The 26,516-nt window shown below is 54.3% G+C and overlaps 1 protein-coding gene across 4 annotated transcripts; it reads right to left on the bottom strand.

The window, feature by feature from the left end:
- Window positions 1-550: 550 nt before the first annotated feature.
- On the bottom strand, window positions 551-26,434 carry Pcdh1 (protocadherin 1). Of its 4 annotated transcripts, XM_085699951.2 has the most exons (6): window positions 26,261-26,434; window positions 20,396-20,527; window positions 17,075-17,937; window positions 12,072-14,267; window positions 6,883-7,102; window positions 551-4,533 (listed from the first exon to the last, which is right to left on the bottom strand). In XM_085699951.2, exons 3-6 carry the CDS (start codon window positions 17,909-17,911, stop codon window positions 4,136-4,138), a joined length of 3,651 nt encoding a protein of 1,216 aa, XP_085556077.2. In that variant the 5' UTR covers window positions 17,912-17,937; window positions 20,396-20,527; window positions 26,261-26,434; the 3' UTR covers window positions 551-4,135. The 4 variants fall into 4 exon arrangements, with proteins under 4 accessions (XP_085556077.2, XP_085556076.2, XP_048275577.3 ...); XM_085699950.2 differs by lacking the exon at window positions 20,396-20,527; XM_048419620.3 differs by lacking the exons at window positions 20,396-20,527; window positions 26,261-26,434 and adding an exon at window positions 5,914-5,952 and having other exon boundaries at window positions 4,400-4,533.
- Window positions 26,435-26,516: the final 82 nt, after the last annotated feature.

Below are 26,516 nucleotides of genomic sequence, written 5' to 3'. Positions count from 1 at the left end.
AAAGGGGAAAGAGAGCGCAGCTGGAGCCCAGGACAGAAACCTTGTCAGTCCCCTTCCCCAAAATCAACTTCCAACCCTCGTTCCTAAGCGTGGGAGGAAGTGCCAGACACACAGATGCCTCCCGCCCCCCCTCCCATCCAGTTCCGCAATGCCTACTCATTGCCAAAGGAGCGGGAAGTGATACACCAGGGAACGACACCAGGGCCCCAGTTCCCACCCCCGAGTCCCTGGAGGGCTCCCCACTGAAGAAAATCATACGGTACCATCCTCCCAGAGAGTCCCTCCGTTCCTGACCTGCACCTGAGCTCGGGGCGGGTGAGAGCCACGAGCCAATAGGTGTCACTTTGAGGTGTGCTAACCTCAAACTCTCTCCTCAGAGTTCTTTCCGCCGCCCCCTGCCCTCAACCCCCAAGGCACCGTGATTCCAATATGGGTCTCTCTCTCTCTCTCTCTCTCTCTCTCATGTCCTCCTAGCCCAAGGCCTCCACCCAAGAATAGCTCTATTCTCCCAGGGATGTGGACCTGAGGGGCTGGAAGAAGCGAAGTGGGGTCCGGTTTTCACACTTTTATTGTAAAGCTCGGGAATAATTACATGGGTCTTTCATTGACAGCTCAGCAAACAAACCGGAAACGAACCGAACCGGAGGGGGTAGGGGCGGTGCCTGCGCATGCTCGCGGCGAGGGGAGGGAGGTCAGAGAAAGAGAAAGACAGAAAAGACAGAAATCATTACAAATCAACGGGATTGTGCTCGCAGCGCCGGGGGTGGGGATGGAGTGGGGGCGGGGGCCCTTCCCGGGAGGAGCGAGGCGGTGGGAAGTGGCACGAACCAAGAGAAACACGACCCCGAAGTGGGCACCCGACGCGCCCAAACCCCCCTCCCGATCCCACCCCCCCGACACACGAGAGAGACACGGCCCCCCTCCCCACTCAGATAACCCGAAGAGACACAGTCTCCCCTCCCATGGGCAGACATACTCGCCCTGGAACCCCCATGAGCGAGACGGCCCTCCCTCCCAGAGAAGTCTCACAAGGAGATGCCTCCCTAAGAGACTTTCACATGGTCAACACAAGCCCTCCCAACACCAGGACACCCCCACCCAGGGAAGAAATGGCTCCAGGGGGCCTCCCTCAGGAGAGAGTGGTATCCTCGAGCCCCTAGGAGAAAAGACAATTCAGAGAGATGCTCAGTCTTATTCCAAGTGCTGCAGGACAGACACCCTCATAGGAGAGATGGGGGAGGGCCAGAGACATCTCTTCCGGGGAGCTTCAGAGACAGCTTTTCCCTGGAAAGAGAGCCGGCCCAAGACTGACTTGTCTTAGGTACTCCCAGGAACCCTGGGAGGCAAACAGGCTCCTCAGAGAGCCTGGATAGGGAAGCGAGACATGTTCCCATGGTCCCTGGTGGGAATTCATGTCCCCAGAGACTCCCAAGGGGAGACAAGGACTAGGGAGCCCACAGGTTAGGGATGCCTAGAGACAGCTCCCCTTATGATGTGAGAGATGCTTCAGGGACCTTAGAAAGTATGTCCCCACATACCCTTCCCCTACTACGAGACATGCTCTGAAGTAGGGAGATGGGGACCAACTTGGTCCCCTCTAGGAAGACACTGACTGGGTCAGGCTGGGTTTGAGGGGGGTCTCCTCTGGCCAAATGTCGCCTATTAGTACATAAAACTGTACGCGACACAAGGCATTGGGGAGGGGTTTCACAGACCTAGGACCAACAAGGCTAGTCCCTAGTGCTGCCACCCGTCCCCTGCCCACCTTTGGTTTCACCTCTTGAGTGCCCAGGTGGTGACAGACTCAGTGCCCTTACCCCAACCAGGGGGCCAGGGCTCTGCATTTGTCTGTGGAAGGACTTCTGCTCTGTGCTTCTGAGCCCTCCCAGCCATCTAGGCTACCCCCTTCCTTCTTCTGGCTTCTCCATTGTGCAAAATGTTCCTCTGCCCTCCCGCTCAGTGCTCAGGAGTCTCCAAGGCCAAGCCAGGGTACCCAGGCCACCAGGGGCTTCCAGTGGGAGTCTGCTGACCCCAGGGATGCCTCTTGGCTGGATTACCCTCTCCATTGAGCAGTTGGGCCTCATACAATCTTTTTGTCCAGATCCTAACCTTCAGGACCCAGGACAGCCCTCCAGGCCACTGCACCTCTTTCTACCAGCTCCACCGCTATTGCACCTGCCCCATTTGTGCAGGGGAAAGGGGCTGTGTCTTTAACAAGCCCCTGGCCCGCTTCCCGGGCCTCCCCTAAGGAAAGGAGCCTTTGGCCAACCCCTAGACCTGGTTGTTGTCACCTTAGCCACCCTACCCACTGCCCTCCACAGAAGGGCTATGGATGCCGGGGGGGCCACCACCCTAACCATGCACTCCTTCCCAGCACTGTTACCCCAAACAAAAGCGGGGTAAGGAGGCAGAGAATAGGGTGATTTCTACAGCCCCCTGGCTTTTCTGGGGTGGAGTGGGGTCTCTGGGGTTACAGGAGGCAAGACTCCAGCAGCACAGTTCCCAAAGGCACCAGATGACCCACCAGCCTGTCCACCCCTCCCACACATGGGCCACCCCCCCAAGCTTAGACTAAGTCAAGTGGGGGCCATACCCTGAGTCTCCAGCCTCCCAGCCTGGGCCCTTGGGGAGCTGGAGAGGTAGGGGCCAAGGCAGTGGGGGCTTCTGGAAGGAAGAGAGGCTGAGGCTTTGAGATGGCCACAGTGGGAGACGGGGGCTCTGCAGGATACCCCTCACACCTTGGCCCCCTGAGGTGAAGAAAACCCCCACCTCATCATGGCTGACTGGGCTTCTCTGCCCCCTAACCTCCCCACCCCTCCCCCATGGGACCCCTGACCCTGGTGAAGGGAAGCCCAACTGGAAGAAGGGGCCTGGAGCCCAGGGTGCCCTGAGGCAGCCCTCCCACCCCCTGAGATCAAGGCAATGGTGGTTTTACAGGCTGATGGGTCAGTCATGGCGGGGGCTGGGGGTTGGGGGGCAGGGAGGAGGCAAGGTGCGGGTCCCCCATATAGGAGGCAGCAACCAGCCACCCCCTGAGCAAACTTTCCTGCTCCCAACTCACCCAACCAGGCCAGAGGCACAGTCATCCCATCCCTGTCCAGCTGCCCCCCACAGCCTCAGGGCCCCTCTGCGATGCTCATCTGTCTGGGTGTGGGAGGCCAGTCTGAGAGGGGATTCCCCACCCCCCAGGGCACAGCGCAACAGTTCCAAAAAAATAGAGATTTGTATTTTTTTTTTAAAAAAAAAAATTAAATAAAAGCCCAGCTCTGCTGATAGGCAAATGTTACCCCTGTCCCCACCCCCCACCCACCATTTGTTTCCCTGGCCTGCACCCCCATCCCACCACGGCCCCAGGGGTATTTACAACATGGAACAATAGAGGCCTGGGGGGCACTGCGGCAGGGAGGAGGGGCACAGGGCAGGTCCCCCCAGAGGGGCCCCCCAAGACAACACAACATCAACGAGAAAAGTTGCAAATCAGGCAGAAATGGGAACATCATTCCAAGGTCCTTATATACAGACACCGCAAGACCAGCAGGGAAGGGGGTGCCCAGATGGGATCAGACATGAGCCTGTAGGCAGGTGGGCCAGCCCAGGAGCAGTACTGGAAGAAGGTCTTCGCAGCGCTCTCACCCCAATCCCCACCCCACCTTTGGTAACAACAGCCCTTCAGAGAGCCCCTGGTGGAGAGTTTCCTCTGAGCATTCCCAGGGAATAAGTCCCCCAGTTTACCCAGCTGCAAGGCTACACTGCCCTGGTCAGCCACGAAGGAAACAATGAGTTAAAGTGTGCTGCTGACTCTTGACTCCACCATCTGCCCAAAGCAAGGGGGTACTCCCTAGAAGTAGATGGAAGGGAGCCCAGTCATTGCAGAGGAGCCCGTGGGCATCCGCTGGATGGAGGAGCCCCATAGACGGGGAAGAAGGGGCTCCTTGGAGCTAAGGGGTAGGAATGGGGGGAAGGACCTGGACCCTGCATGGGGGCAAGGGCCAACGTGGTCTTGAAGCCAGTTCTCTCACGGAACGGGACCTGGCCACAGAGTCCACGCTGGAGGGATTGAGATGGGCCCTGGAATAGACCCAGTTGGGAGCTGGCCGGCGACTGGGGGAGGGGTGGCCGCCGGCCAGAAGGGGGCTCACAGGTAGATCTCACGCTTGGCGGCGGTCTGGGCTGATGTCGGTGCGGCTGTGGGTGGGAAGTCCGAGGTCTGGGTCAGGGGAATTTCCTCCAAGGTGGCCGAGTCCTTGCAGGAGTCATGGCTACTGTGGGAGAAGGCACTGTAGGAGGGCAGGAGGCGCACGGGGGCCGTTTTGGTGTTCCGGTCTTCCGGGGGGCTGGGGCTGCCGGCGCCCGCAGGCTCCTGCCCTCCTCGGTCCTGGTAAGGCACGAAGGTGGAGAGTTTGAGGGCGCTGCTCTTGGTCCGGCGGCTGGGAGACGACTGGCCAGGCATCCAGCATGTGTCAGAGTGACCAAACTCGCTGCACTCCCGGGTACAAGTGCCCGTCATGGCGACGTCGGGCAAAGGGCGGAGGTCTGTAGGAAAGCAAGGACAGCCATTGGAGATGGTAGCCTCGAAAACCTCTGCTCTGTGGTCTCCCATTATCATATGCACTCGGCTTCTGTACTGAGGTGCGGTTTCTCCTGCCCACAGAGCAACACACACCATTCAGGCAAGCACAGACTCCCTTATCTACCTGTGACCCAGTGTACTGCTGCTTTCTAGGTCAGTCTCTCACACACACACACACACACACACACACTCGTGCACGCACACAACACACTCTCACACTCTCTCACATACACACTCACACAAACACACGCTCTCTCACACACTCACATACATACTCATACACACAATCTCTTTCTCACACACACATGTGTGCACGCACACACTCACACACGCACACACACATACACACTCACAAACACACACGCACACAATCTCTCTCTCTCTCTCTCTCTCTCTCTCTCTCACACACACACACACACACACACACACACGCACGCATGCTCCTTAAATAGGTGCTGCTCTTCCAACTTCATCTACCCTCTAGCACTCCGCACACACCCACCAAATCTGCCCTCAGACAGGTGCACAAACAGCTCATCTACAAACCGTCACCTGTCTCCAGACAGGTTCAATCATGGAATTCCACCCTCAGAGAGGGTTGAGGAAATCCCATCCTAATTTAGAGGCCCCTCCCCCCACACATACAAAGTCATGGCTATACAAATCTACACCATTGGACACCTCTGTCCTCAGACAAAGACGGCACATACCTTCCTTCCGAGTCCCTTCAAGCCTTACATGCTCCCCGCTTTCTTAGAACCACACCCCACACCAGCACAGCAATGCCTTACTTTAAAGCCAAGGGGAGGGGACGAGCTTCTATGTGGGATGTTCACGCATAAGCACACACACACACAACAAGCACACACATGCAGCCCCTGCCCACCTCACACCAGCCCCTCACCAGCCACCACCCTGGCCTTGCCCCCAGCTCCCTGCCCAGAACACCCACGGGAACAGGAGTTGGCCGCCTGACATCAGCAGTAGCCAGTGTGGTTGCTGGGCAGCAGAGTCTCCATGGGAACGGCTGGGCCATGAGCACTTCCTGTCACAGCTGCCCCTGGGCCGCCCTCACTCAGGGACAGCACCAGGCGGTGACCCCCCTCAGGGACACGACTGAGAAGATCTGCCTGGGGCAGGGGCTCCCCCAGCACCACCCACTGTAACTTGGCCTCCTGCCAGTGTAAGGTGAGGAGGGGATAGTTTTGTTATTAACCCTCAAAGCACCAAAGCTCTTTAGTTCATGGCTGGGGGACCCAATATGGCACAGAGCACTGGGTGGGCGGGGCTGGGTGCTGGGGCGAGTCCCATAGACCCCAGACCCCAGAGCAGCTCCCACCTACCTGGCACTCTGCCTCAGGGCCTGCTCCGGCCAGCCGGCTCTGCGCGGGCACAAAAAGGACGAGACTGGCATGAGATCACGCAGGCAGGGAGTGGCAGGGGAGGGGGCAGAGGGTGCTCTGGGCCCAGGGCCTGGGAGGTTAGACAGGACCCTATGACTCAGGGCGAAGACTGGTACTTTTCATCTTTGGGGAGGAGGGAGACTTTGGACTAAGAGAAGTGTGAGGCCCAAGGACAGCTCTCAGTCAGTCTTTCTATCCCAAGGGTTGGCTCCTTCAGATTCTCCTCCACAGGCTGCCATGAATAGCCTCACACACATACACATCCCGGACAGCACAGGCAGACTCACAAGATACTTCACCATCCATTCCCACACTCAGCTCTGCTCCAGCTCCTCCCTTCAAACTCCTCCTCGGGAGGCCCACTCCTTCCAGACTTCCTCCCAGTTCCTCCTTAGCCAAACCTTCTCCCACTCTTCTCCTGGGGACGGGGGAGATTCCATCCTTCTCTGAGTTCTTCATAGCATCTGGGAGTCTCATGCTCTCATCTCAAATTCTCTCACTCATTTGGGGACCACCACCATCCTTCCAGTTTCCTCACCATTATCTGAGCCTCCAGGCCACCATTTTCAGGGGTCCCTGTCCTCAGCAAGTCAGTGTAAGGCAATGCTGACCCCAAAGACCCCAGAGTCAGACATAGAGATGAATCCCTTCTGGGTTTGTTACTTTCCAGAGGTATAATTTTGGACAAGTTGCAGGACCTCTCTGAGTCTCAGTTTTCCTCACTGTAAAGTGGGTACCATAACATTCTCAGGTCAGAGAGTGTGAGGAGCCAATGAGTAGATAGATCTGAAAGTATGGTGCTCACACACAAACGGAACTCAAGACATGGAGGACCATTTTAAAGCATCACCGTTTCTCTTGAACTTCTACTCCCTCCTAGGATGCCTCAGCCATGCGGACGCTCCTCACCGTTCTCGGGGTGCTCCATTTCACCTATGCTGCCGTCAGGGGTGGTGCGCTCATAGTGGTCCTCGGGTAGGGCCAAGGGACCAAGTCGGGGCCCTGAGGATGACTTGCTAGATGGTGTTTCAGACTCTTCCAGGCCACTATCATAATAACTGTGCTGTGATGGGTCCTGCAGCTCCTGGGCCTGACTGGTGGCCGAGAACGTGACGCGGCGGTGAGGTAACTGTAGGGAGAGAGGGTATTATTCTTGGCTGGCTAGCTTCCTCTATGGGGCCCAGCACCACACCAATCCTAAACCCAACAAGACCCTCCCAGACCTCAGCAACAGCCAAGAAGAGGCCCAGCCCCTTTAGTACAGCATAGGCCCCAGAAAGCATAGACTCTAGTAGAGATGCCTCTTACTTCGAGGCTCGCTCCCAGTACAGCCAAGTTCACACACTCAAAGTCCCAATACAGCATAGCCCCCACTGTTATTACAGCCCCAGACTGCCATGACCACCCTAACCCTGTGCCAGCACAGCTTCCCGATGCAGGCATGGCCTCCCGTTGTCTTTCAGGACAGAGTGAGTAGCAGTAGAGTAGAACCCGAGAGCAGAACAGCACAGTCTCAGCCAACTCCAGATGCCAGCCTGGCCTCTAAACACCAGCACAGCCTCAAGCTTCTGAAACAGCTTCCTGGAAGCAGAGGACTCCTCTCTTCCACACAGAACCGTCCGCTATTAGTCTAACTGTACCTTCCAGGCTTGGGCTCTTCTCCTGTCTCACTGCTCTGCAACTTCCCATTGCCTCCATCCCAAAGGGGTACCAACCTTTCGCATCTTGCTCCTCAGACCAAGTTTGCAGTGCTGAGGCTTCCAAGAGCCCCTCCTGCTCAGGCCCCAGCCCTCTATAAATCCTCTTATAGAGGCCTGAGTGTGGGAGGGGATGGAGGGAGGAGAGGGAAACTTGGTAAGTCAAACACGTGGTGTCAGAGAACATAAATAGACCCCTTCAGTGCTCCATGTCAGGGAAGGGGTCGTAGAGGGCAAGACCCAGTGTGGCGGAGTCCCCTCTAGGAAACAGAAAGGAGCCCGAGGAGGGACACCCTGCTTGGTGAAACCAGATTTGAGTTTAGACTGGGTACTGGCATTGGAAGAATGGAACAGCGACAGGCTGTTTCCTGCCAGCAATCCTGTCTGCCTGCCATGGGTTAATGATCAGACCAGGAACCTGGCAACCTCAGCCTGGCACTTGGCACAACCATCAAGCCACCCACCTGGGACCTCCACTGGTTTTCATGCCAACTAGAAATTAAGAGTTGTGGAGGGCACAGATCCTGGATCCCTGGAGGCCAGAGGAACATCAAGGCCCAGGTCCTGTTGGGGAATCAACAGACTCTAATCCTCCAAGACAGAAGCACCATGACTCAGCTTTGGGGCCCTTTCACAAAAGGTCAAGGAGCTAGCCAAGCGAGGTGATCTCAGGTTGTAAGCCCACTCCCCACCCTTCCTGCAACCTCCTACTGATGTCTGAGTTCGGGGCAGGGATATCAGGGCAAGGAACTTTGGTTCTGGTACAACAGTCCACTGATACCTCCCCACCTTTGCAGGAACCTATTCAGCCCCAAACAATGCAAGGTCTGGGTGATGAAATGAGGTCTCCAGAACTGACCTGCACTTTTGGAGCTACGAGGTTATAAAGGAGTGAGGTCCACCTGGTAATGGGATAAACAGGCTCCAGGATGGTCCTCGAAGGCATAGGACAGCCTGGTTATTGGTGCTTCTCCTTCTTCCCTGGCTATCAGGGGCTTCAGTCCTGCATGTGGACAAGTCCCTTGGGCCTTACTCCTATGCTGGATGGTCATACTTAACCTTAACAGGTCCTGCACGTCTGTCAAATCTTAAAAGATCAGATCACTAAATCTCTGGTCCTGAGTTCTTGCTGAGTATTTCACGGGCTACCCATACTGACCCTCCAGATCCAACATGCCTGAAATCAAATTATTTCTCATTGATCGCCTTTCACATAAGCAGTGAGCTCATCACTAGCCCATCACCAGCACTCAGAAAGCTGATAGCCACCCGGGAATCTAGGTAATTTCTCCCTCAAACCCACCCCCATATCCTATCAATTAGGACCGTGAATATCGTTGGCCCTTTCTCCCTTCCTTCAGCCAGATCCATCCACCTGTCTTCGTCATCCTCACTGCCATATTAGTCCAAACCTTAGTGCTCCTGTCCCCCCACCTCTAGCACAAATAGGAGTTGAGCTAGGGCTCTACACAGGCTAGGCAAAGCAAACGCCCTTTCTAAAAGTCAGTTCATCTGCGAAACTGGGATGTGTGACTTTTCCTCTTGAGGGATGTTTAGCAAGGCATCCTGACTCTCTTCAATGTATAGTTCTTCCTGGCTCACTGTACTCTCTCCTACAACCTCCACCCCAGCCAGATTGCTTCCCTTTCTGCCCTCTCCCAGCTTCCAACCGCATCATGCTCATCTGCTTCAAGAGCTGCTCACACAGTGACCCTAGGCAAGGCGGCCCTTCTGCTCTAATCCTACCTGTCACAAGCTAACCCTGGGTTCCTAGTCTCCTCCTAGAAGCTCATTAATATTTCCCCCATATTATGTCCTAAAAGGAGGAGGAGGCACTATAGTCAAACAAATGTGGAAAACTCAGTTATACAAGTTTAACAAGTTCACCCTTTGTGACAGGGTTTTGCAGAACTTTTTACAGGATGTGATAGCTAGTTTCTCACTAACTTAATCATGGAATCAGCTTTTAATTGTATAGTAGATAATGGCGGAGTCTGGAAGCCAGATTCCCTGATGCTTTATGCTTCATTTCTGACTCCGCCAACTGCTAGTTCTCACTTCTGTGAAATGACTATAATAAACTGGCCTGTGTCACACAGTCATGATCACTGAGTGAACTCACATAGGGTACCTTGCAGCTAGCCAGGCCTCCCAAAACGGGAAAGAACAGCAGTAAAAACAATTTCACGGAGTCAGACATGGTGGCACATGAGTTACTTCCAGCACTAGGAAGGCAGAGAGAGTGGATCTCTCTGAATTCAAGACCAGTCAGGTCTATAAAGAAAGCTCCAGGCCACTCAAAGCAACATAGTGAGACCCTGTACCCCAAAGAAAGTTAAAATCATTCTATAGTGCACATAAGGAAAAGCTGCCTATGGGCCTTCTCACTTGACACCATTTTTCTATCAAAGTCGAATACCACACTGAGCATGCAGTAGGAACTTGGCTTATGTGCTCTGGTGATGACAATGAAAGGTTTGGTTAGACTCAGATGTTGGGAGGAGGTATTCAGTGTGGTTCCATGGATGGGTTGGATGGGTTGGAGCCCAGTGAGGGACAATCCCTCAGCCCTTGAGAAAGAAAAAAAAAATATCAATGAACTAAGGAATGGAAGAAGCAATGGTTGCAAGGCAGAAATGGAAGAGAAAGAGTGTGAGACCAGGAGTTTCTGGAGGTCACCTGACAGCTAACTTCTCAGGAGAAAGAAGTTGTAACTAGGTATGACCTCCCCATATCCCACTCCTCCAAAAGTCTTCAGATGTTTTTCACTTTGGGGGTACCCCAGGGCTTTGGGGAGTTTATAGACGGAACCCAGAAGACAGTTGGCGACTTGGACCTCCTGGGAGTGTCTCAAGCCTCTTCGGTCACCATGGAGATGGGTTGCCTCCGGCCTCAGAGATTTCCTCAGGACCAGAGGTCCCTCACCCACACCTTAACTTCCCTCAGGTATAACCAGAGGCAGGGCAGACCCAAGAGAGCAAGAAGTGAGAGACGGAGGGAGAGAGAGAGAAAGAGAGCTAGCTGGCAGTCCTGGCTCGAGTAAGGAGCTGAAGGAAGGGGAAGGAGATGACCTTAGGCAGGAGACAGAATTGGGACACCTCATCCTATGGCAATGGCTCACCCAAGCAGGAGGGTGTAAAGTGGATCTCTGCCTCTCCCAGGACCTTCCCTCTCTGGAGCCCAGGGTGGTGATCGTGGGGAGACACAGGGCAGGGCCAGCTAATTGCTAAGTGTTGGTGTGCTAAAGAGGCTGGGAAAGGGACTTGGGGGAAGAGACTGCCCTGAGGGAAGGTAGATGGTGTAATCAAAAGGTTCTCTGGCTTCACCTGAGGCAGGAGGCTGGCTGCCACCCCACACAGGTGCTCCGGTTTCAGCTCTCTCAGAAGCTACTCCATTAAGGCAGATGGGAAAACACTGAATTGGACTAGGAGGCAGAGCCTCCCCTCCTACCCTTTCTTGGTGAGGAGTCTCATGCCAGGGAGAAGGCCTCACAGACATGGGGTGAGGGAGCGTGCTAGCGTACTCCCCCATTTGAAGGCTGGAACTTTCTCCAAACATGGAAACGGTGTGGGGGTGGGCAGGAGATGATATACTAAGATAGGGCTGGAGTAAAGTAGGCAGGCCTAGGGAGCAGGGAGGGATAAAGGGCAGACATGGGGAAATTGAGGCAGGACTTGAGAACAAAGCTGCTTCCAGTCTCTCTCGCTGCTTCTCTCAGTTCTGGGAAAATAAGAAACCAAAACTCCAAAAATAGAGAACTTTATTATCAGGGTCACATGGATAGGGCTGGGGTAGGGGTGCGGGGCCAGCCCCCGGGGCCTGGGGATGAGGAAGAAGTTAATACACAATACATACAGAAGGCACAAATGGGGAGGTTCCTCCCTCCCCAGCAGAGTCCCCACCCAGATTCTAGGTCTTCTGTGTCCCCTCCAAAGGAGCACCTGCATAGCTGATCTCCGAGGGAGACCCAGGTTTGGAATAGTCTCCCACTTTACCCTGTTCCCTTCTGTCTCCAAACCTGTTCACCTGCCCATCATCGGCTCCACCTGAAAGACCCAGTAGCTAGTACAGCATCCTGGGATCTGACAAGAAGTCACAGACTTCTCTCCCTTGTGGGGAGGAGCAGGGAAGACACTTCAGAGCCGCCCCCTCCCCGCATCCGTTTCCACTCAGCCTAACCCTTCATATCTGAGTAAGGCAGCAGGGTCCTTAGTGAGGCCTCAGTACCCCCAGCTCAGTATTCCCACCTCCCACAGCTAGCTCAGGATGTTCCCACATGATCTAGTTGATCATGGCAGGCAAGACACATCTGCTTCATCACTCCCACACCTCGGTCCAGATGGCCCCACGGTAGGGGTGGGGTGGGGGCTGGGGCGTGCTAAGCCGAAAGGGCTGGCCTACCTGCTTGCTGGGGTATTTGGGGGGGTTGGTGCGATAGCTGTAGTCGGAGTACTGCTCGGAGCCCGTGGACGTGGTGTCCCCGGTGCCCACAAAAGTGTTTGCAGGCGGTAGGTCCTGCACCACCTGGTGCTTCTTGGAGGCCGAGGGTGACTGGGGTTGTAGCTGGATTGAAGGCAGTGGGGAGTTGGAGCGGTAATGGCGGCCTAAGTCGGGGCTGCCTGGTGGGTAGTTGAGGGGCAGGTGGATTCGGGGACTGTCCCCAGGGGCATCGCTCATGAGGTTGAACTTGAGGGACTTCTGCAGCCCAGCCTCATCCTCGTCCTCCACTGGCTTCACGGGCTTTGGGGACTTGCTCTTCTTCCCTTTGTTCTTGCTTCCCTTAGCCGCTTTGCCGCTGGGCTTGGGAGCATACAGGTCCTTAGTCTCCTTCTTGCCAGCCTGATAGCCACTCTTGGCCTCCCGCTGCCGGCAGTAGCGCACAAGCACTGCCAGGGCGATGAGTAAGGCCACGGCTACCACTCCGGCCACGACACCAAAGAGAATATTGCCACGCTGCTTGGAACGCTCGTACTCTGGGTCCCCGGCGATGTCAATGTCCAGTGGTGTGTCCAGACTATGGACAAGGAGGGTCTCCAGCAGTGTGCGGTTGGCTAACGTCTCGTTGACGTAAAGGTGGACCAAGGCTGTGCCATAGCGTGGGGGCTTGCCACGGTCACTGACCTTCACCACGAGGCGGTGTAACCCATGGTGGCGCCGTTCAATCTCCTTCTCTAGGGTGATGGCGCCTGAATGCGATCCAATCTGGAAGAGTCCATAAGGGTTGCCACCAGCGATGCTATAGGTCAGCTCGGCATTGACACCGGAGTCAATGTCCTCCGCCGTCACCTGGCTGACTGTCTCGCCAAGCCGCGTCTGTGGGGTCAGCAGTCGGTGAGACGTGTTGGAGGGGGCGGTGATAAAGGGTGCGTTGTCATTCTCATCCAACACGTTGATGGTGACACCGACGTATGCTGAGCGAGGTGGGACGCCACCATCTACAGCCTTCAGCTGGAAGGTATAGGTACTCTGTTGCTCCCTGTCGAAGCTCAAGCTGGATAAGATGGTGCCTGTGCCATTCTGGATAACAAAGTCACCATTGTCCTGCTCGACCGAGAGCTGTACCCGGGCATTCTCCCCCTTGTCTCCATCAATGACAGTCACCATGCCCACTGGACTCAGTGCGGGCATGTTCTCCATCACTGAGAAGTTGTAGCCACTCAGCATAAACTTGGGGTCGTTGTCATTGCAGTCCAGCACGTTGACAAGGACCGTGGCTGTACCCTGAAGGCTGGGACTGCCCCGGTCAGCCGCCACCACCTTCAGCTCATAGCTGTCTCTCTGTTCCCGATCCAGCGACGTCTTCACCCGGATCTCTCCGTTCTCAGGTGAGATGGTGAAGAGGCCCTGGGCAGCTGGCTCGGGTTCCAGAGAATACACCAGCTCGGCGTTAGAGCCGGAGTCAGCGTCACTGGCAGTGACCTCGGCCACCACTTCCCCAGGCTTGTTGTTTTCTGGGAAGGCGACTTCAGTGATACTCTGGGTGAAGACCGGGGCATTGTCATTGACATCTACCACCTGGACCTTGAGGGAGTTGGTGCTAGAGAGTGGGGGGTTGCCGGAGTCCACGGCCACGATCTCAATGGTATAGTCTTTGACTTTCTCATAGTCAAGAGGGGTGGTGGTCTGCAGAAAGTACTTTTTCTTGCTGTCACTGCCTGTCTCACTGGCCTGGCGCAGCTGGAAGGGCACATCCCCTGCTACGACACAGGTGACCGCTGCATTCTCTCCTTCATCTCGATCAGATACCTGCACCAAGGCCACGGCAGTTTCCTCTGCCACATCCTCTGAGATGTTAGCCATCCCATCTTGGTGAGTCACCAGCCCTATGCCTCGGATCTCAATGGTGGGGGCATTGTCGTTCATGTCTTTCACAGTCACGACTACCTGGGCACGGGCGCTCTTCGGGGTGGCGCCTCGGTCCCTGGCCAGCACTGAGAAACGCAGAGTGCTTAGATCCTCACGGTCCACAGGACCCTGCACGGTGATAAGTCCAGTGTTTCTGTCTAGTCGCAAAAGACGCTTGACAACTTCAGGCGCCTGGTGGAAGGTATAGTCAATCTCTGCATTGGCACCTTGGTCCGAGTCATTGGCTTTCACCTACAGGGAACAGGGACAGATTAGTAAGTTAAGGTGCATGTGTTGCTAATGTCCTTTCCCACAAGCACACCAGACTCAATGAAGTTAACTCAGCACCCTTTCCAAAAGCAGCACTCTACAGTCTTTCCCCTGGGCCTGACACCCTGTTAGACACGGCTAACCTATTTTCCTAAAGAACCCAGATGTAGCTTGCAAATCCTTCTTAGTGACCCTGGAACACTAGGACCAGGCAGAATTATATTCCACTCTTGGTTTGCACCAGTCCACTTAAACACAGAGCTAGCCAACCATCATTGAGCAAACCCTTCCAGCCAAATGAACTGCTCTCCCACCCCCCAGCCCCCACCACCCACCTTCTGAAGAGATGAGAGACTGTTTGAGCAGTAGAGATAGTAGGCATGCATGCACTTATGTACATACCTTGTATGCAGGTGTGTCACATACACAGTAAGTATGTGACTGTAAGCTGCGATATTTGAGTGCAAGGTGTGTTTGTTCATGTGTGTACATGCATCAGTGGAGACCCCCATGCCCAACTAGAGGCCCCAGGTGAGGGGATTTCTATTGAAAGCAGCCAGATAGAGATACGGGTCAGAAAGAGCCCAGCAGGCCCAACCCAGCCACTGCTGTCAAACTGGGGGAACCTGTTTCTGCAACTCCTTGACTGTTGTCTGTTGCTGGCAAGGCACCAGTGTGAGGAATCCGGCCTGAGCCTGGGGCCAGAAGGGAGGGGTTTGTGCAGGCCACAGAGCCTGCTGGCAGCGGGCTGGGCTTCCAGCACCAAACAATGAACTGCCTGTCCCTTTGCAGTGGGCACGCCCTCCCACGCCAATGCCGCCCTACACTGGGACCAAGTCTATACAAACATGGGTGGTAATGGGGCAACAGAAGCCAGGTGGGGATGGCTATGAGGGGTTGAAAGTATTTACAGCCAAACAAAATGTAATAGAGTGTGTGTGTGTGTGTGTGTATGTGCGCGCGCGCGTGCGTGTCTGTCTGTCTGAGGGGCAGAGGGGAGAAAGGAACGGTAGGCATACCTTGGCAGTCTCTAGGGAACAAAACCAAAGTCTTGGGTTCAAATCCCAGTTCTACTGCTTTCCAATTAATTATGTGACCTTGGGCCAATTATTTAATCTTCCCCAGCTCACTCTACAAATGTATAAAATGGGGATGAATAATGGAACTTCATAAGATTATGGTGAAGGTTACACGGGATAATATAACGAAATAACCAATGCTACCTAGAACACGGCAAGTGATTCCTAAATAATTCCCCTTTTCTTTTGATCTGCTTGTCAATCATTCATTCATTTTCCCATCCATCTGTTTCTAAGAAATCCAATTACGCAGTACTGAGCACTATACCTAGAGGCCCTCGTGCCACAGCTGGACTTCCGTCCCCTTAGGAAGGGAAACCCTGTCCATAGCTGTCAAGGCTTTCTGCGGAGGAGACTCCTGCACAAGGGCTCCCAGTTATCCTGGTGTCCCTGCACACCCCAGTCTGTCTGCCACCAGCTCTACGGCTATGCTCCTATGCCCTCCCTGTCTCTAGACTGGCCATCTTACTTCTTAGCTATCCCCTTCCCCCCACCCCCCATCTTTCTTTCTGTCGAAGACTTCTCGCTTTCTAACCTTGCTCAGTTCTCACTCTGCCAACCTCTAAGGACTCTGCGTGGCCTGTGTCATCTCAATGAGAGTATGTGTAACAAGACTGTAGGGCGTGAGCTAAGGTGGGCTCTGACCTCAGGCAAATTAAGAAATCTCTGTGGGCTCAGATTCCCGTCTGTAAAATGGGGATAATGCTTACTTACCTTGTACTATAAGGATTAAATTATATAAGACACATAGTGTACTTAGAGCAGTGCCTGGCACCTGGGCTATTATTATTCACCATCCTGAACGGCTGTCTTTCTATTCTTTCTCAGCCTCATTTTTATATTCTAGTCCGCCAGTCTCCAGAAGAGATAAAACCTGCCACCCACTCACTCCAGCTCCAGGACCCAGAACGAAGGGTCTCTCAGGTTGGGTAACGGTGTCCAGGCCGGCTGAGCTCTCTTTAGCTAGCTCACAACATGGACAGAGATAGCTTCAGCCCATGGCGAAGGAGAAAGAGGATGAGGCTGGCAGGAGGCCAGGGCTGAGATGACAGCGGGAGATACACCCACCTGTCTGCAGGGACGCTTCACCGCTCCTTCCCAGGCCCCAGCCCCACCAAGCTGCTGCCCAGCCCCTGGGGCAGTTCCCATGAAGAAGGGTGGTGAGAATTTTCATAGTTGCTGACCCCTCCATAGCTGTCTTAAATGCCACAAACCCTGGTACCCTATGTCTGGGGAAAAAGGCAAATGTACAAACAGTCCAGTGTGATTCATCCAAACCGAGGACCCTCCTGGCTGACACAATCTCGTGATTTTGTTGAGAAGGGGCACGATGAGGCCGTGTCTCCAACCAAAGCAAACACAAGGGACCTGCCCCTGGGTGGGAAGATACTCCAATGGCAGAAAGGGTCTACTGGGTAAAAGGTGAGTTACTTGATCTAGCCCAGGCTAAGGAGATGGTAATCCCTGTGTTTCCCTGAGTCTAGTGGGGAGGTATGATGTTATTTAGATGCTATGTCACTGTCACTTGTTCATATGGAAGAGAGGAAGTTGATGAGGAATTCTCCTTTGGCTGGAGCTGGAGAGAAGGGAGCTTCCTAAAACATTCTGGCTACCCCCCTCCCCAAGTGAAGAAACCTCCTACCCAGTTTTGGTAGGTCCCATTTCTAAAGGTGAATCATCCTGACAAGTTAGATAGAGGAAGCTTCTCACCTGGATGACGGAGTGGCCAATGGGGCTATTCTCAGACAGCTCGGCTTCGTAGGACGGCCGCTCGAACTTGGGAGCGTTGTCATTTGTATCAAGCACAGTGACACGCAGCAGGGCACTGCTGGCTCGTGGAGGACTCCCGCCATCCTGTACCTTGATGGTGAGGTCATAGGAGTCCCAACGTTCACGGTCTAGGTTGCCCATGACAATGAGCTGTGGCTGCTTCTCTTCCTGGTCCTCAGCCACCTGCAGTCCAAATAGCTCCTGGGCCTCAGGCCCAGCCTGCAGCTCGTAGGATGCGACACCATTGGGGCCAGCATCACGGTCTGTGGCCAGTGGGATGGGGAAGAGCGAGCCGATGTTGGTGTTCTCAGGGATGGCCAGGGTGATGACCGGTGAAGCAAAGTTAGGTGTGTTGTCATTGATGTCCTGCACCTCTATCTGTCCCTCTAGCAGCCGGGGGCTGCCATTCTGCACGAGGTCCGTGATAGACACCTCAAACTCCAGGATACAGGGATTCCCAGGGATCTGGTTCTGGCATTCACGGAGTCCCTCTCGGTCAATGGAGGTCTCTGTGGTGAAAATGTCACCAGTCTTGCCATCCACTCGAAGGTATGGAGCACCTACCTCTAGTTTATACAGATGACCCACGTCTGGAAAACCGTAGTCAGCAGCAAGGCTCCCAATGAGAGTGTTGGGCGGCTGTTCTTCTGGCACCTTGTATACTACCTGGGTGGTATGGCCTGCAGATGGAGCCAATAGGAGCAGCAGTGCCAGCAATAAGGGGGGCAGCAGCAACCGCTGCCCCCCAGACCCAGGGCTGGGCCTCAGAGGCCCCATCCCGGCAGGCTCCAGGATCAGGAGAACTACGAGAAGACACAAAGTAGAGGCCATCAGGTAGGAAGAGGAAGTTGACCCAAAAGGCTGACAGAGCCGATCCCCCACTCTCCCTCTCCCACTGATTCACCATCCTCCCACAGAGAGAGTCAACCCCAGCCCAGATATGTGATTCCAGAACCCAGAGCCTCACCCACAGTGGGGTGTAGCAGCTGCATCTGACCCAGCTGGAGAAGTTGGTAAGACGACAGGCAGGTCTACAGCAGCTCCTGCCCATGGCACGCCCTTACCCAGCTGACGTTCCCTGGGTACCGCCCCCCCACCCGGCTTTCAGCTCCCTGCTTTGCACAACACCTCCTTCTCACCAGCATCCTGCCTTAGTCACCCATGGTAATTACCCTGATACTGAGATAGCGAGCAAAACCAAGTGGAAGGGTTAGGCCTGGGACACCTCCTGCTGGAGCGTTCCTCCCCACATCTGTCATAAAAGAGCAACACGTGCCCACCCCGCAGGTCCCCCAGACCCTGAGAGTTAGTGTATTGTCCTACACTTTCCGTTCATGTTAGCGAGAGGAAGAGGGGAAGAGTATTTTTCCCATTTTCTTCTGAGGTGCCAAATAAGCTATGTGTATGAGTTATTATTATATCCCAAATTCTCCCTTTTTTTGACAAACAGCATCCACAGTGTCCAATGCTCCCCACTCCCACCACTGAAAATGGCTAGCAGCAGGGCCAATGAGATGGCTCAGTGGGTAAAGGTGCCTGCTGCCAAGCCTGATGACCTGTGTTCAATCCCTGGGACCTACATCAGAAGGAGAGAACTGAGCCTTGTAAGTTGTCCTCTGACCTCTACCCACATTCTGTGACATGCATCTCACACACACACACAAATAAATAAATAAAATTTAAAAAACGTTAAAGTTGAGTAGGTATTAGCCCTCCCTCACTTCCCCAAAAATATATCTCAAAGCACGCACACACACACACAGTTCCCATACTCCTTGCTGCCTGTTGCCATGGGCAGGTATGTAGAAGGAGTAGAGGTCACAATTGGGATTAGGACTGACTGACCCTCAAGTTGACATTGAGAGCTGCCCTGGCCTGTCCTTAGCAACAGAGAGTCCAGCAGGTTTAACTGGGACAAAGCTGCAATGACACCATCAGCCTTCACTGGTTCACTGTGTCTGCTGCCTCCTGGTTTGCTTGCTTGCTTATTTCTTTATACGCCCACCCCCACCCCAGCCCTATGCTGAGAATTGAGCACAGGGCATTGCACATGCTAGATAAATAGTCAACTACTGAGCTACATCCCCAGACTTCATTTTTTTAAAGACAAAGTTTCACTAGGTATCCCAGACTAGCCTTGAACTCCTCCTGTCTCAGCTTCTGGAATTAAAACCTGAAACACTGTCTCAAAACAAAACAACAAAACCAGAATGCTTGGATTACAGATGTGCACTACCACACCTGGCTTTGGCTCCTGTTTGACCCTCATCCCGCCTACATCCAGAACCTGCTGCATATTCATCCCTTCCCCCATCTCTAACTGGTCCAGTGTATCTCATACCCTCCGTTCTCTGCCGGCCCCAGATCCTTTCAGGAAGGGCTATTCTGTGCACACCCTAGACTACAGGTTGCACCACCATCACCACAATAGCCTGCCTCTTTCATCACCCCATTCTGAGGCCGTCTGCCTGCCTATGTTATCAGACCTGCCAATACTGTCCCCGTCACTGGTCCAACATCTCTAAACAATGATGGCAATCCCTTCCTCTATTCAAATCCCAAGTTTCTGGCCCAGCATTTTCTGTGGGGAGAGAAGAGGGTTTCAGGTTCCATTCATTTTCCCTTCTTCTAGAATCTCTATCCCAGGTCTGACCCTGATCATGCCCATCCCACTGAAGACGGGTTTTGACACCGCCCACAGCCCTGCAATGCCTTCCTAGGCCTCTTCAGCCCACAGTGACCTCTCCTTCCTTCAACTCACAGCCACTTATTGTCTGCTCCAATCCCAAGGCAATGAATCACCGGGCTGCCCCGGACACCGCCCGGCCCTGTTGTTCAACTACAGTATTGGGCACCTATTCTTGTGTTCTCTGACTCCCCAGGAAGACGCCAGACATTCCAAAGAGGCAAGAGTTCATATACTCACTCACGCAACCCCCCTCCTCCCGCCGCCCCGACTGATGTAGCTTGGTCAAACTGGGTATAAAGCAAGTGCTCACTCACGTACTCAACAAAAGTTTTAGTCAACTAGAATGTTCTAGGCCATGTCCTGGGCACGAGAACACAACAGTAAAGACTGGGCCCATGTAACAGTGGTTCTAGCTCGGTGACTGTCAGGTTGCTGGGTTACTTCTGTGCACCCATTTGGCACATAGAAGACAGCAGGGTGGAGATAAGCCTGGGTTGTGCCTTCAGATAATTTGAGGCAAGCCCCTGCTGGATATTTCCTGAAGTAAACAATTGAAAACCTCAGTTTCTTACCTGTCGAATGGAAACGATACTATCTCTTTTCCATTGGGTTGAAGTTAAAGTCAGCTGAATGTTTATGGCAATGCAGACACTCAACTAATGGTCTTTTCTTTCAAAGCACTTAGCACAATGGTAGTTTCAGGCCTGTTTGGAAAATTGGCTAATGGTTATCTTTCCTACAGCACTGTAAACGGGGAGCATTTCTTGAGGCAGGATCTCAAACACGGTAACCCAGGCTGTCCTAGAATTCAAGATGCGGTTCAAGACGACCTTAAACTCAAGCTTCTTGAGAGCTGAAGTCACAGTTACAACCCTCTAATTGTTTACTGTGCCATCTAACACTGGACCAGACACACAGCAGGCCTGAAGTTGTGATTCCCGGGGTTTAACTCCTGGTGGCCTTGGCTGTATGGTAAATGGTTTTGTTTTTTTTTTTTTTTTCACTTGCCTATTTGCCAATTCCCTAGGATTTCCACTTAGAGTTTACTCGGCTGGAACGCTCAGCAAATGTTCACCAAATGTACAGATTCCTTGCACAACTCAAGCACTTCACCTCCCTTGGGGAGCCTTCCCCAAAGGCAGGCCCCTCCTGGCCACTCCTCAGCCCGTGAGGTAAGCGCACATGCTTACTCTCAACCACAAGCTTCTCCTCTATAAAGTAAGAATTTTACGGTGTCCCGTTTGAACCCACCCCATCATACTTCCAACTCCAACACCAAACTGCCCAGAGAGCTTCCCCACTTTTGCTCCCCACCACCAGATCAAGAAGACTTTAGGTTTGGGGATCACACCTCCTTTGAGAACTGTACAACGTTATCCAGCAGGATTTTCTAGGAAAATGTCTGTCCACAAAATTTGGCAACAAATCGAAGGGTCTGTACTCTGACAAAGTCAGGGTGATTTTGATTCATGGCCACTTTGATAGCTAAATATTAAACCTTTCACTTGGGACTTTTATCCTATTTGGGGAATCACAACCTGAAACACAAACCCCTTGGGCCTCCCAGCCCCACCTCCCTGTAAGAGGTCGCTTCCCTTCCGGTCAGCAGCAGTCAAGAAGGGCTTACCACAGGGTAAGGCACAACCCAAGGAAGCTATGGGGATGGAGATGGGTCTGGAGGGAAGGTGGCCCCAAAAGGGTGTTAAAGAGGGGTTAGGTACTTGAAGAGTTCTACCAAATAAGGATTATCTGGCCCTACCCTTAGGAATTTTGATTTGGAGGTGGGACCTAGAGAAACCCCCAAGCAACTGTGATGCAAAGGTCTTGGAAAACAACCTCAGGAGAAAGTAGTTTCAGGGGGTTGAAAAGGAGCTTCAGCCCTGCAAACTACAGCTTCACCACCTTTGCTACCACCATCCCAAAAAAACTAAGGTTCTACTAGTATACTGCTAAATATTTAATCATTGGAAATGGATATTATTAATTTATTATAGCATCCTCCCCAAATCTTTTTTGGGTTTTGAGGGATTTCTCTGTGTAGCCCTGGTTATCCTGGAACTCACTCTGTAGACCAGGCTGGTCTCAAAGATCCACCAGCCTCTGCCTTTCTCCAGAGTGCAGGGATCAAAGGTGTGCACCACCACCTACCCCCCCCCCCCATCACTGATGTTCTAAGACTCAAAAATATGTAAAACAGTCTGGGTCACAGAAGCAGTTTTGAACAGGCAGGATCTGTGAAAGAGCATCTCTTCTCCTCTTAAAGACCGGATTTGGGAAAAGAATCAACAGAAGCGTGAGGCTGAAATATGGTATTTATCACATTTATTACTTCTCATCCAACCCTAGATTGCCAATCTGGCCTAACCAGGAGGGAACCCAAGCCTCCCAGCCATTTACAGCTGTGGAGAGAGTCATGTGGCCTGCCAGGAAGGGGCTGGGAGAAGCAGTAAAGTGGCCTTTCCATGTCCCTACCCCCAACATTGCTGAACTTTGTCCCAGGCAGTTGGTGCTGGGAGTCATTAGTCTCAGGCGGCAGCCTTTGAAGCCGCCTTATCTGCACAGGCTATCCTAGGCCAGGGTGCCTCTCCACCCAGTGACATGGGTGCCCAGGATCCTGACAAGACAGAACCTAAGAAGAGAAAAGCACAGCAACCCATCTCCAGGAGGACTGAGGAGCCAAGAAGAAAGAAAGCAACAAACAGACCACAAAACAGCAACAACAAAGGCCCATCAAAGCTTTAGGAGTGAGGGACGAGGGGACAAGAGTCCTAAAAGGTCAAAAGAAACTTCATCTGCGTCAACATCTGAGACGTTATGAGCGCAGGTGAGGGTTCACTAGGAACCTTCATTTGCACATCCCACTTTGGGACTAAGGTCCACTTCCTGCTGGATGCTGTGCGAAGAGCTTTTTTATTGTTGCAGTGAACAGGTCAGCTCTGAAGTTTCTGACCCCCCCCCCTCACACACACACACACACCTGCCCCAGCACCATTACACAACAGCCCCTGGTGCAGCAAGCTCAAAACACCAAAGGACAAAGGGACCATCTGAGAGCCTGGGCGGAGGGTAAGTAAGTAAAGCTGCATGGGGTGGAGCTGTTCAGAGGCTTCCCACTGCGAGCAGTACTCGGTTCCTTTCCTATCTTCCAGAACCCTCTATTAGCCTCTGCAGGCTTCCAGGCACCTGCAATCTTGAACCAGATTGCTGAGTTCAAACCCTCATCCTAACACTTCCTAGCTCTGTGACCTTATCCAGGTAATTCACTTTTCTGAACCCATTTCCACATTATTAAATGGTGTGTATATGTGTGTGTGGGGGGGTGTCCTCTCTCTCGGGTGAGCAAGATGGCTCAGTGGATAAGAGGACTTGCAGTTTGGTTTCTGAAATCTACATAGTGGAAGGAAAAATCTAACTACTGAAAGTCATTCTCTGACCTCCAAATGTGTGTGCACGCACAGATAAACTAACTAAATAAAGCTAATACATTTTTAAAAAACCCTGCCTCTTTAAGTTATTTGGGAGAACTAAATGAGATCTAATGCACCTAAGCACTATTACATTACAAGAAAGATTAGATCCGCCCAGTTCTGCGGCGGAGCATTTTATCCCACCACCAGTCACATAGTAGGTGCTTTCCGAACAAACGAATCTGCAAGCCTATGAAAGAAGAGATAGTGTGTGCTCTACTGTTGCACCCACAACTGACAAACGGCATCTGCTCAAGACATTGTTTAACGAAACCGCTCTCTGCAACACCAACTAGCTTTGTTCCTGGCAGGGATACCTCTCACCCCAAATCAGAACCCGGGCTCCCTCTTAGCTCCTCCCCACCCAGGCAGGCCCCATTCCAGGCGGTGTCACCATCTCTTGCCCAGCACTCTCTGCTGAAATAGCCAGAGCTGCAAGATACCCCGTTACAGTTGGTCCCCTCTAATATGGAAGGAACTAGGGATGGGTGAAGGAAGCGAGACAACAAGATGAGGTTGCACCAGAACCCAGGCCTGTTCCCCCTACTCTGTGTCTCGCTCTTTTCGGAGGTTTCGTAGATTCTCTCCTGAAACCCGTCCTCTACCCTAGCCCAGTTGTTACTATAGGTCTCAACCCGACCGCGGACACCCTCCCCCCAATACACACACTCAAGAAAGTACTGCCCAGGCGCTCTCATACACATCCAGACCTCTTCTAAGGGTGCCCACAACCACCTTCCGGGTTGTCCCTGTCCAGGCATCTGACCGAGAGCAGGTGCTGGAAAGAGCCCTGCACCTTCTGCACCTTCCGGTCGGTCCTAAGTCCTGGGCTCAGCCAGCATGGGCAACCCTCGTCCTCACCATCTCGGTCAGTGAGCGCTCACAGCACACACCCAGCACGCCCAAGCGCCTTCTCCCAGAGGACGCCAAGTGTGTGTGTGTGTGTGTGTGGTGGGGGGGACGGCGGCCACTCCTAAGGCTCTAGTCACCCCACCCCCGCCCCTCACCAGGGTGACGCCTGGTCTTCTGGAGCCCAAGGTGAGGCTAGGTGAGGCGCAGCACAGGGAGAACTCGCTTAGGCCAGGCGGCCACTCGCGTCCCTGGCCACCAGAACCGCCGCGGGGAATCCCTCCTCTCCCGCATCTCCGGCCTCCGCCTAGGTCCCCCACAAGCCGGCGCCGGCGGGAGAAGCACAGCGGGCGCCGGGAGGGGGCAGGGAGGAAGCCGGCGCCGGAATCACAAAGCCGCGAGCCTGGCCGGGTGGGGACATTCTCATAAAACCGATCCTCTCACGGCAGCAGAAACGGGGTACTTGCCCTGCACTCAGTCCACGGTGGCCTCAGCGTTACCCGTTTTTCCTGTTGAAAGAATAGTCGCCCTCTACTGCTGGGGAAACTGAGGCCAGAAGCCTGAACTACCGGAGAATGGCCGAAGGAAGGGACGAGAGTCCTATTCGCCTACCAGCTCTACTTCTGCGCATGCTGCGGTCTCCGTTCCGGCCCCCGGGCCTTGTCAGCACACAGGACGGGCCTGCGACCGGGCCCCGTAGCGGGGCACCCAGGTGTGCGGGACCTAGGTGTGCTGGGGACCCAGGTGACCCGGAGAACTCAGCTAAACGGCCCGGACTCTCAAACACCTCCTTCAGTAATGTACCTTTTGCATTAGGACCTAGGGTCACACAGCCCCAGGGTGGCGGCATGGCGCGGCCTGCCCTGTCCAGCTTGTTCTCGGAATACTCAGCCGTTCGGGCCCCGGAGTGCAAGTGGGGGGAGGTGCCGCCTGGAAGCCGGTCTGGCCGGCCCCGGGGCTCCAGTTGTGTGGATATTTACAACAACAAAGTCCCGATTGAGGTGACAGGGTGCTCTCTAGGAGAACCTGGAGGCTTCTCCTGAGGGGATCTGACCAGCGAGAGTGGAGTGTGTGTGTGTGTGTGTGTGTGTGTGTGTGCGCGCGCGCGCTGCGGAGTGTAATGTGACACTGTTGGTGTAAGGTGTGTGTGACAACCAGTGTTAAGATGCTCTGAGCAGTGCATTCTGTTTATGAGTCTCTGCTGTAGGTACCTCTGTGCTAGGGTGTGTGCTACCAAGGCGTGTGATGAGACTCTGGGTTGTGTGTGTGTGGGTACAGTAGAGGGGTGTAAGGAAGACCTGTGCCGTGTACCTATATCCTGGCCAAGGAGTGGGCAATCGTTTATGTCAGGGTGTGTTCCTTCAGCGGTGTGTACAGGGAGCTAGGCTTGGAGCGTTCATCTGGCGAACCGAGGCAGTCATCTCTGTACAGGAAGGCACGAGGTTGTGTTTGTGTGTCTGGCACTGCCTAGTATCACACCCGATTGTGTTGTAGTTATCTATGGCCACGGGTTGTGTGTGTCCCCGCTGCTGATCGTGCAGGCGCCGAAGCAGATTCTGAGCTTGGTGACTGTGCCCAGTGGGCGCTGGTGTGCGGGAGGTATGTCTGTGTTCACATATATGTACGGATGAATGTCTGTGTGTCTGTGTCTGTGCTGTGACTCTTCCAGGTGTCCGCGACGAGCTGGAAGCGCCTGAGTGAGCTGAGCAGATCGCCCAACAAGTGTGTGTGTGCTGGATAATGTTCCTAGCTCGCCTGCTCCTCCGGCAGCCCCCGGCTCCACGGAGGGCCTTGCGCTTCCCCCAAACCCTCTCCATTCCGCGCGCTCCTGGAGTCTCTCTCTCATCCCCGCGGCTTGGAACGCGCTCGGGTGCGGACGCCGGGGCTGGGGTCCAACTCAGCACCCCCTCCCTTCCCTCGGCTGCTTGCAGTGGACCTCGGAGACCAGGGAACCCCAGCCGCAGCCTCCCCACTCAGTGTCCCAACGGCCCCCACCTCAGCCCCGGCGCGCTGGACACCGGCTGGGCCCCGGTCGCCTCGCTCCACCGAGCGCCCCTCCCTCAGCTCCCGCCGGCCATGGCCGCTCTGGGCCCCGAGCCGCCGCCGCTGCTAGATCCTTACCCGCCTCGGGGCAGCACCCGCCGCCCGCCCCGCTGTCCGTGAGCCGCCGCCGGCCCCGGCGCGGGCTGCGGCTCGACACGGCAGGGGCTGGCGCTGCGGTTCAGGCTCCGGCTCCGGCAGGCTGTGTGGGGCGCAGCAGCCAGGCGGCTTCGCGTCCGCGCCGCGCTCCCGCTCCGCTAGTGTGTGAGGCGGCAGCGGCGGCGGCGGCGGCGGCGGCGGAGCCAGCAGCGAGCGGAGCGCACAGCCGGCCCGCCCC

Source organism: Myodes glareolus, chromosome 13 (assembly GCF_982192425.1).
Source record: "Myodes glareolus chromosome 13, mMyoGla1.1, whole genome shotgun sequence".
Lineage (NCBI taxonomy): Eukaryota > Metazoa > Chordata > Mammalia > Rodentia > Cricetidae > Myodes > Myodes glareolus.
Note: the sequence above shows the minus strand (reverse complement) of the source record. Positions and strands in the feature narration are given on the sequence as shown.

What these genes read in the sequence shown, in the direction of transcription:
- Pcdh1 (XM_085699951.2), bottom strand. Translation starts at nt 17,911, where the DNA reads ATGGGGCCTCTGAGGCCCAGCCCTGGGTCTGGGGGGCAGCGGTTGCTG. An exon ending in TTGGCCACTCCGTCATCCAG is followed by an intron (nt 14,268 to 17,074) that starts GTGAGAAGCTTC and finishes TGTTCCCTGTAG; the next exon opens with GTGAAAGCCAATGACTCGGA. An exon ending in CCAAATACCCCAGCAAGCAG is followed by an intron (nt 7,103 to 12,071) that starts GTAGGCCAGCCC and finishes CTCTCCCTACAG; the next exon opens with TTACCTCACCGCCGCGTCAC.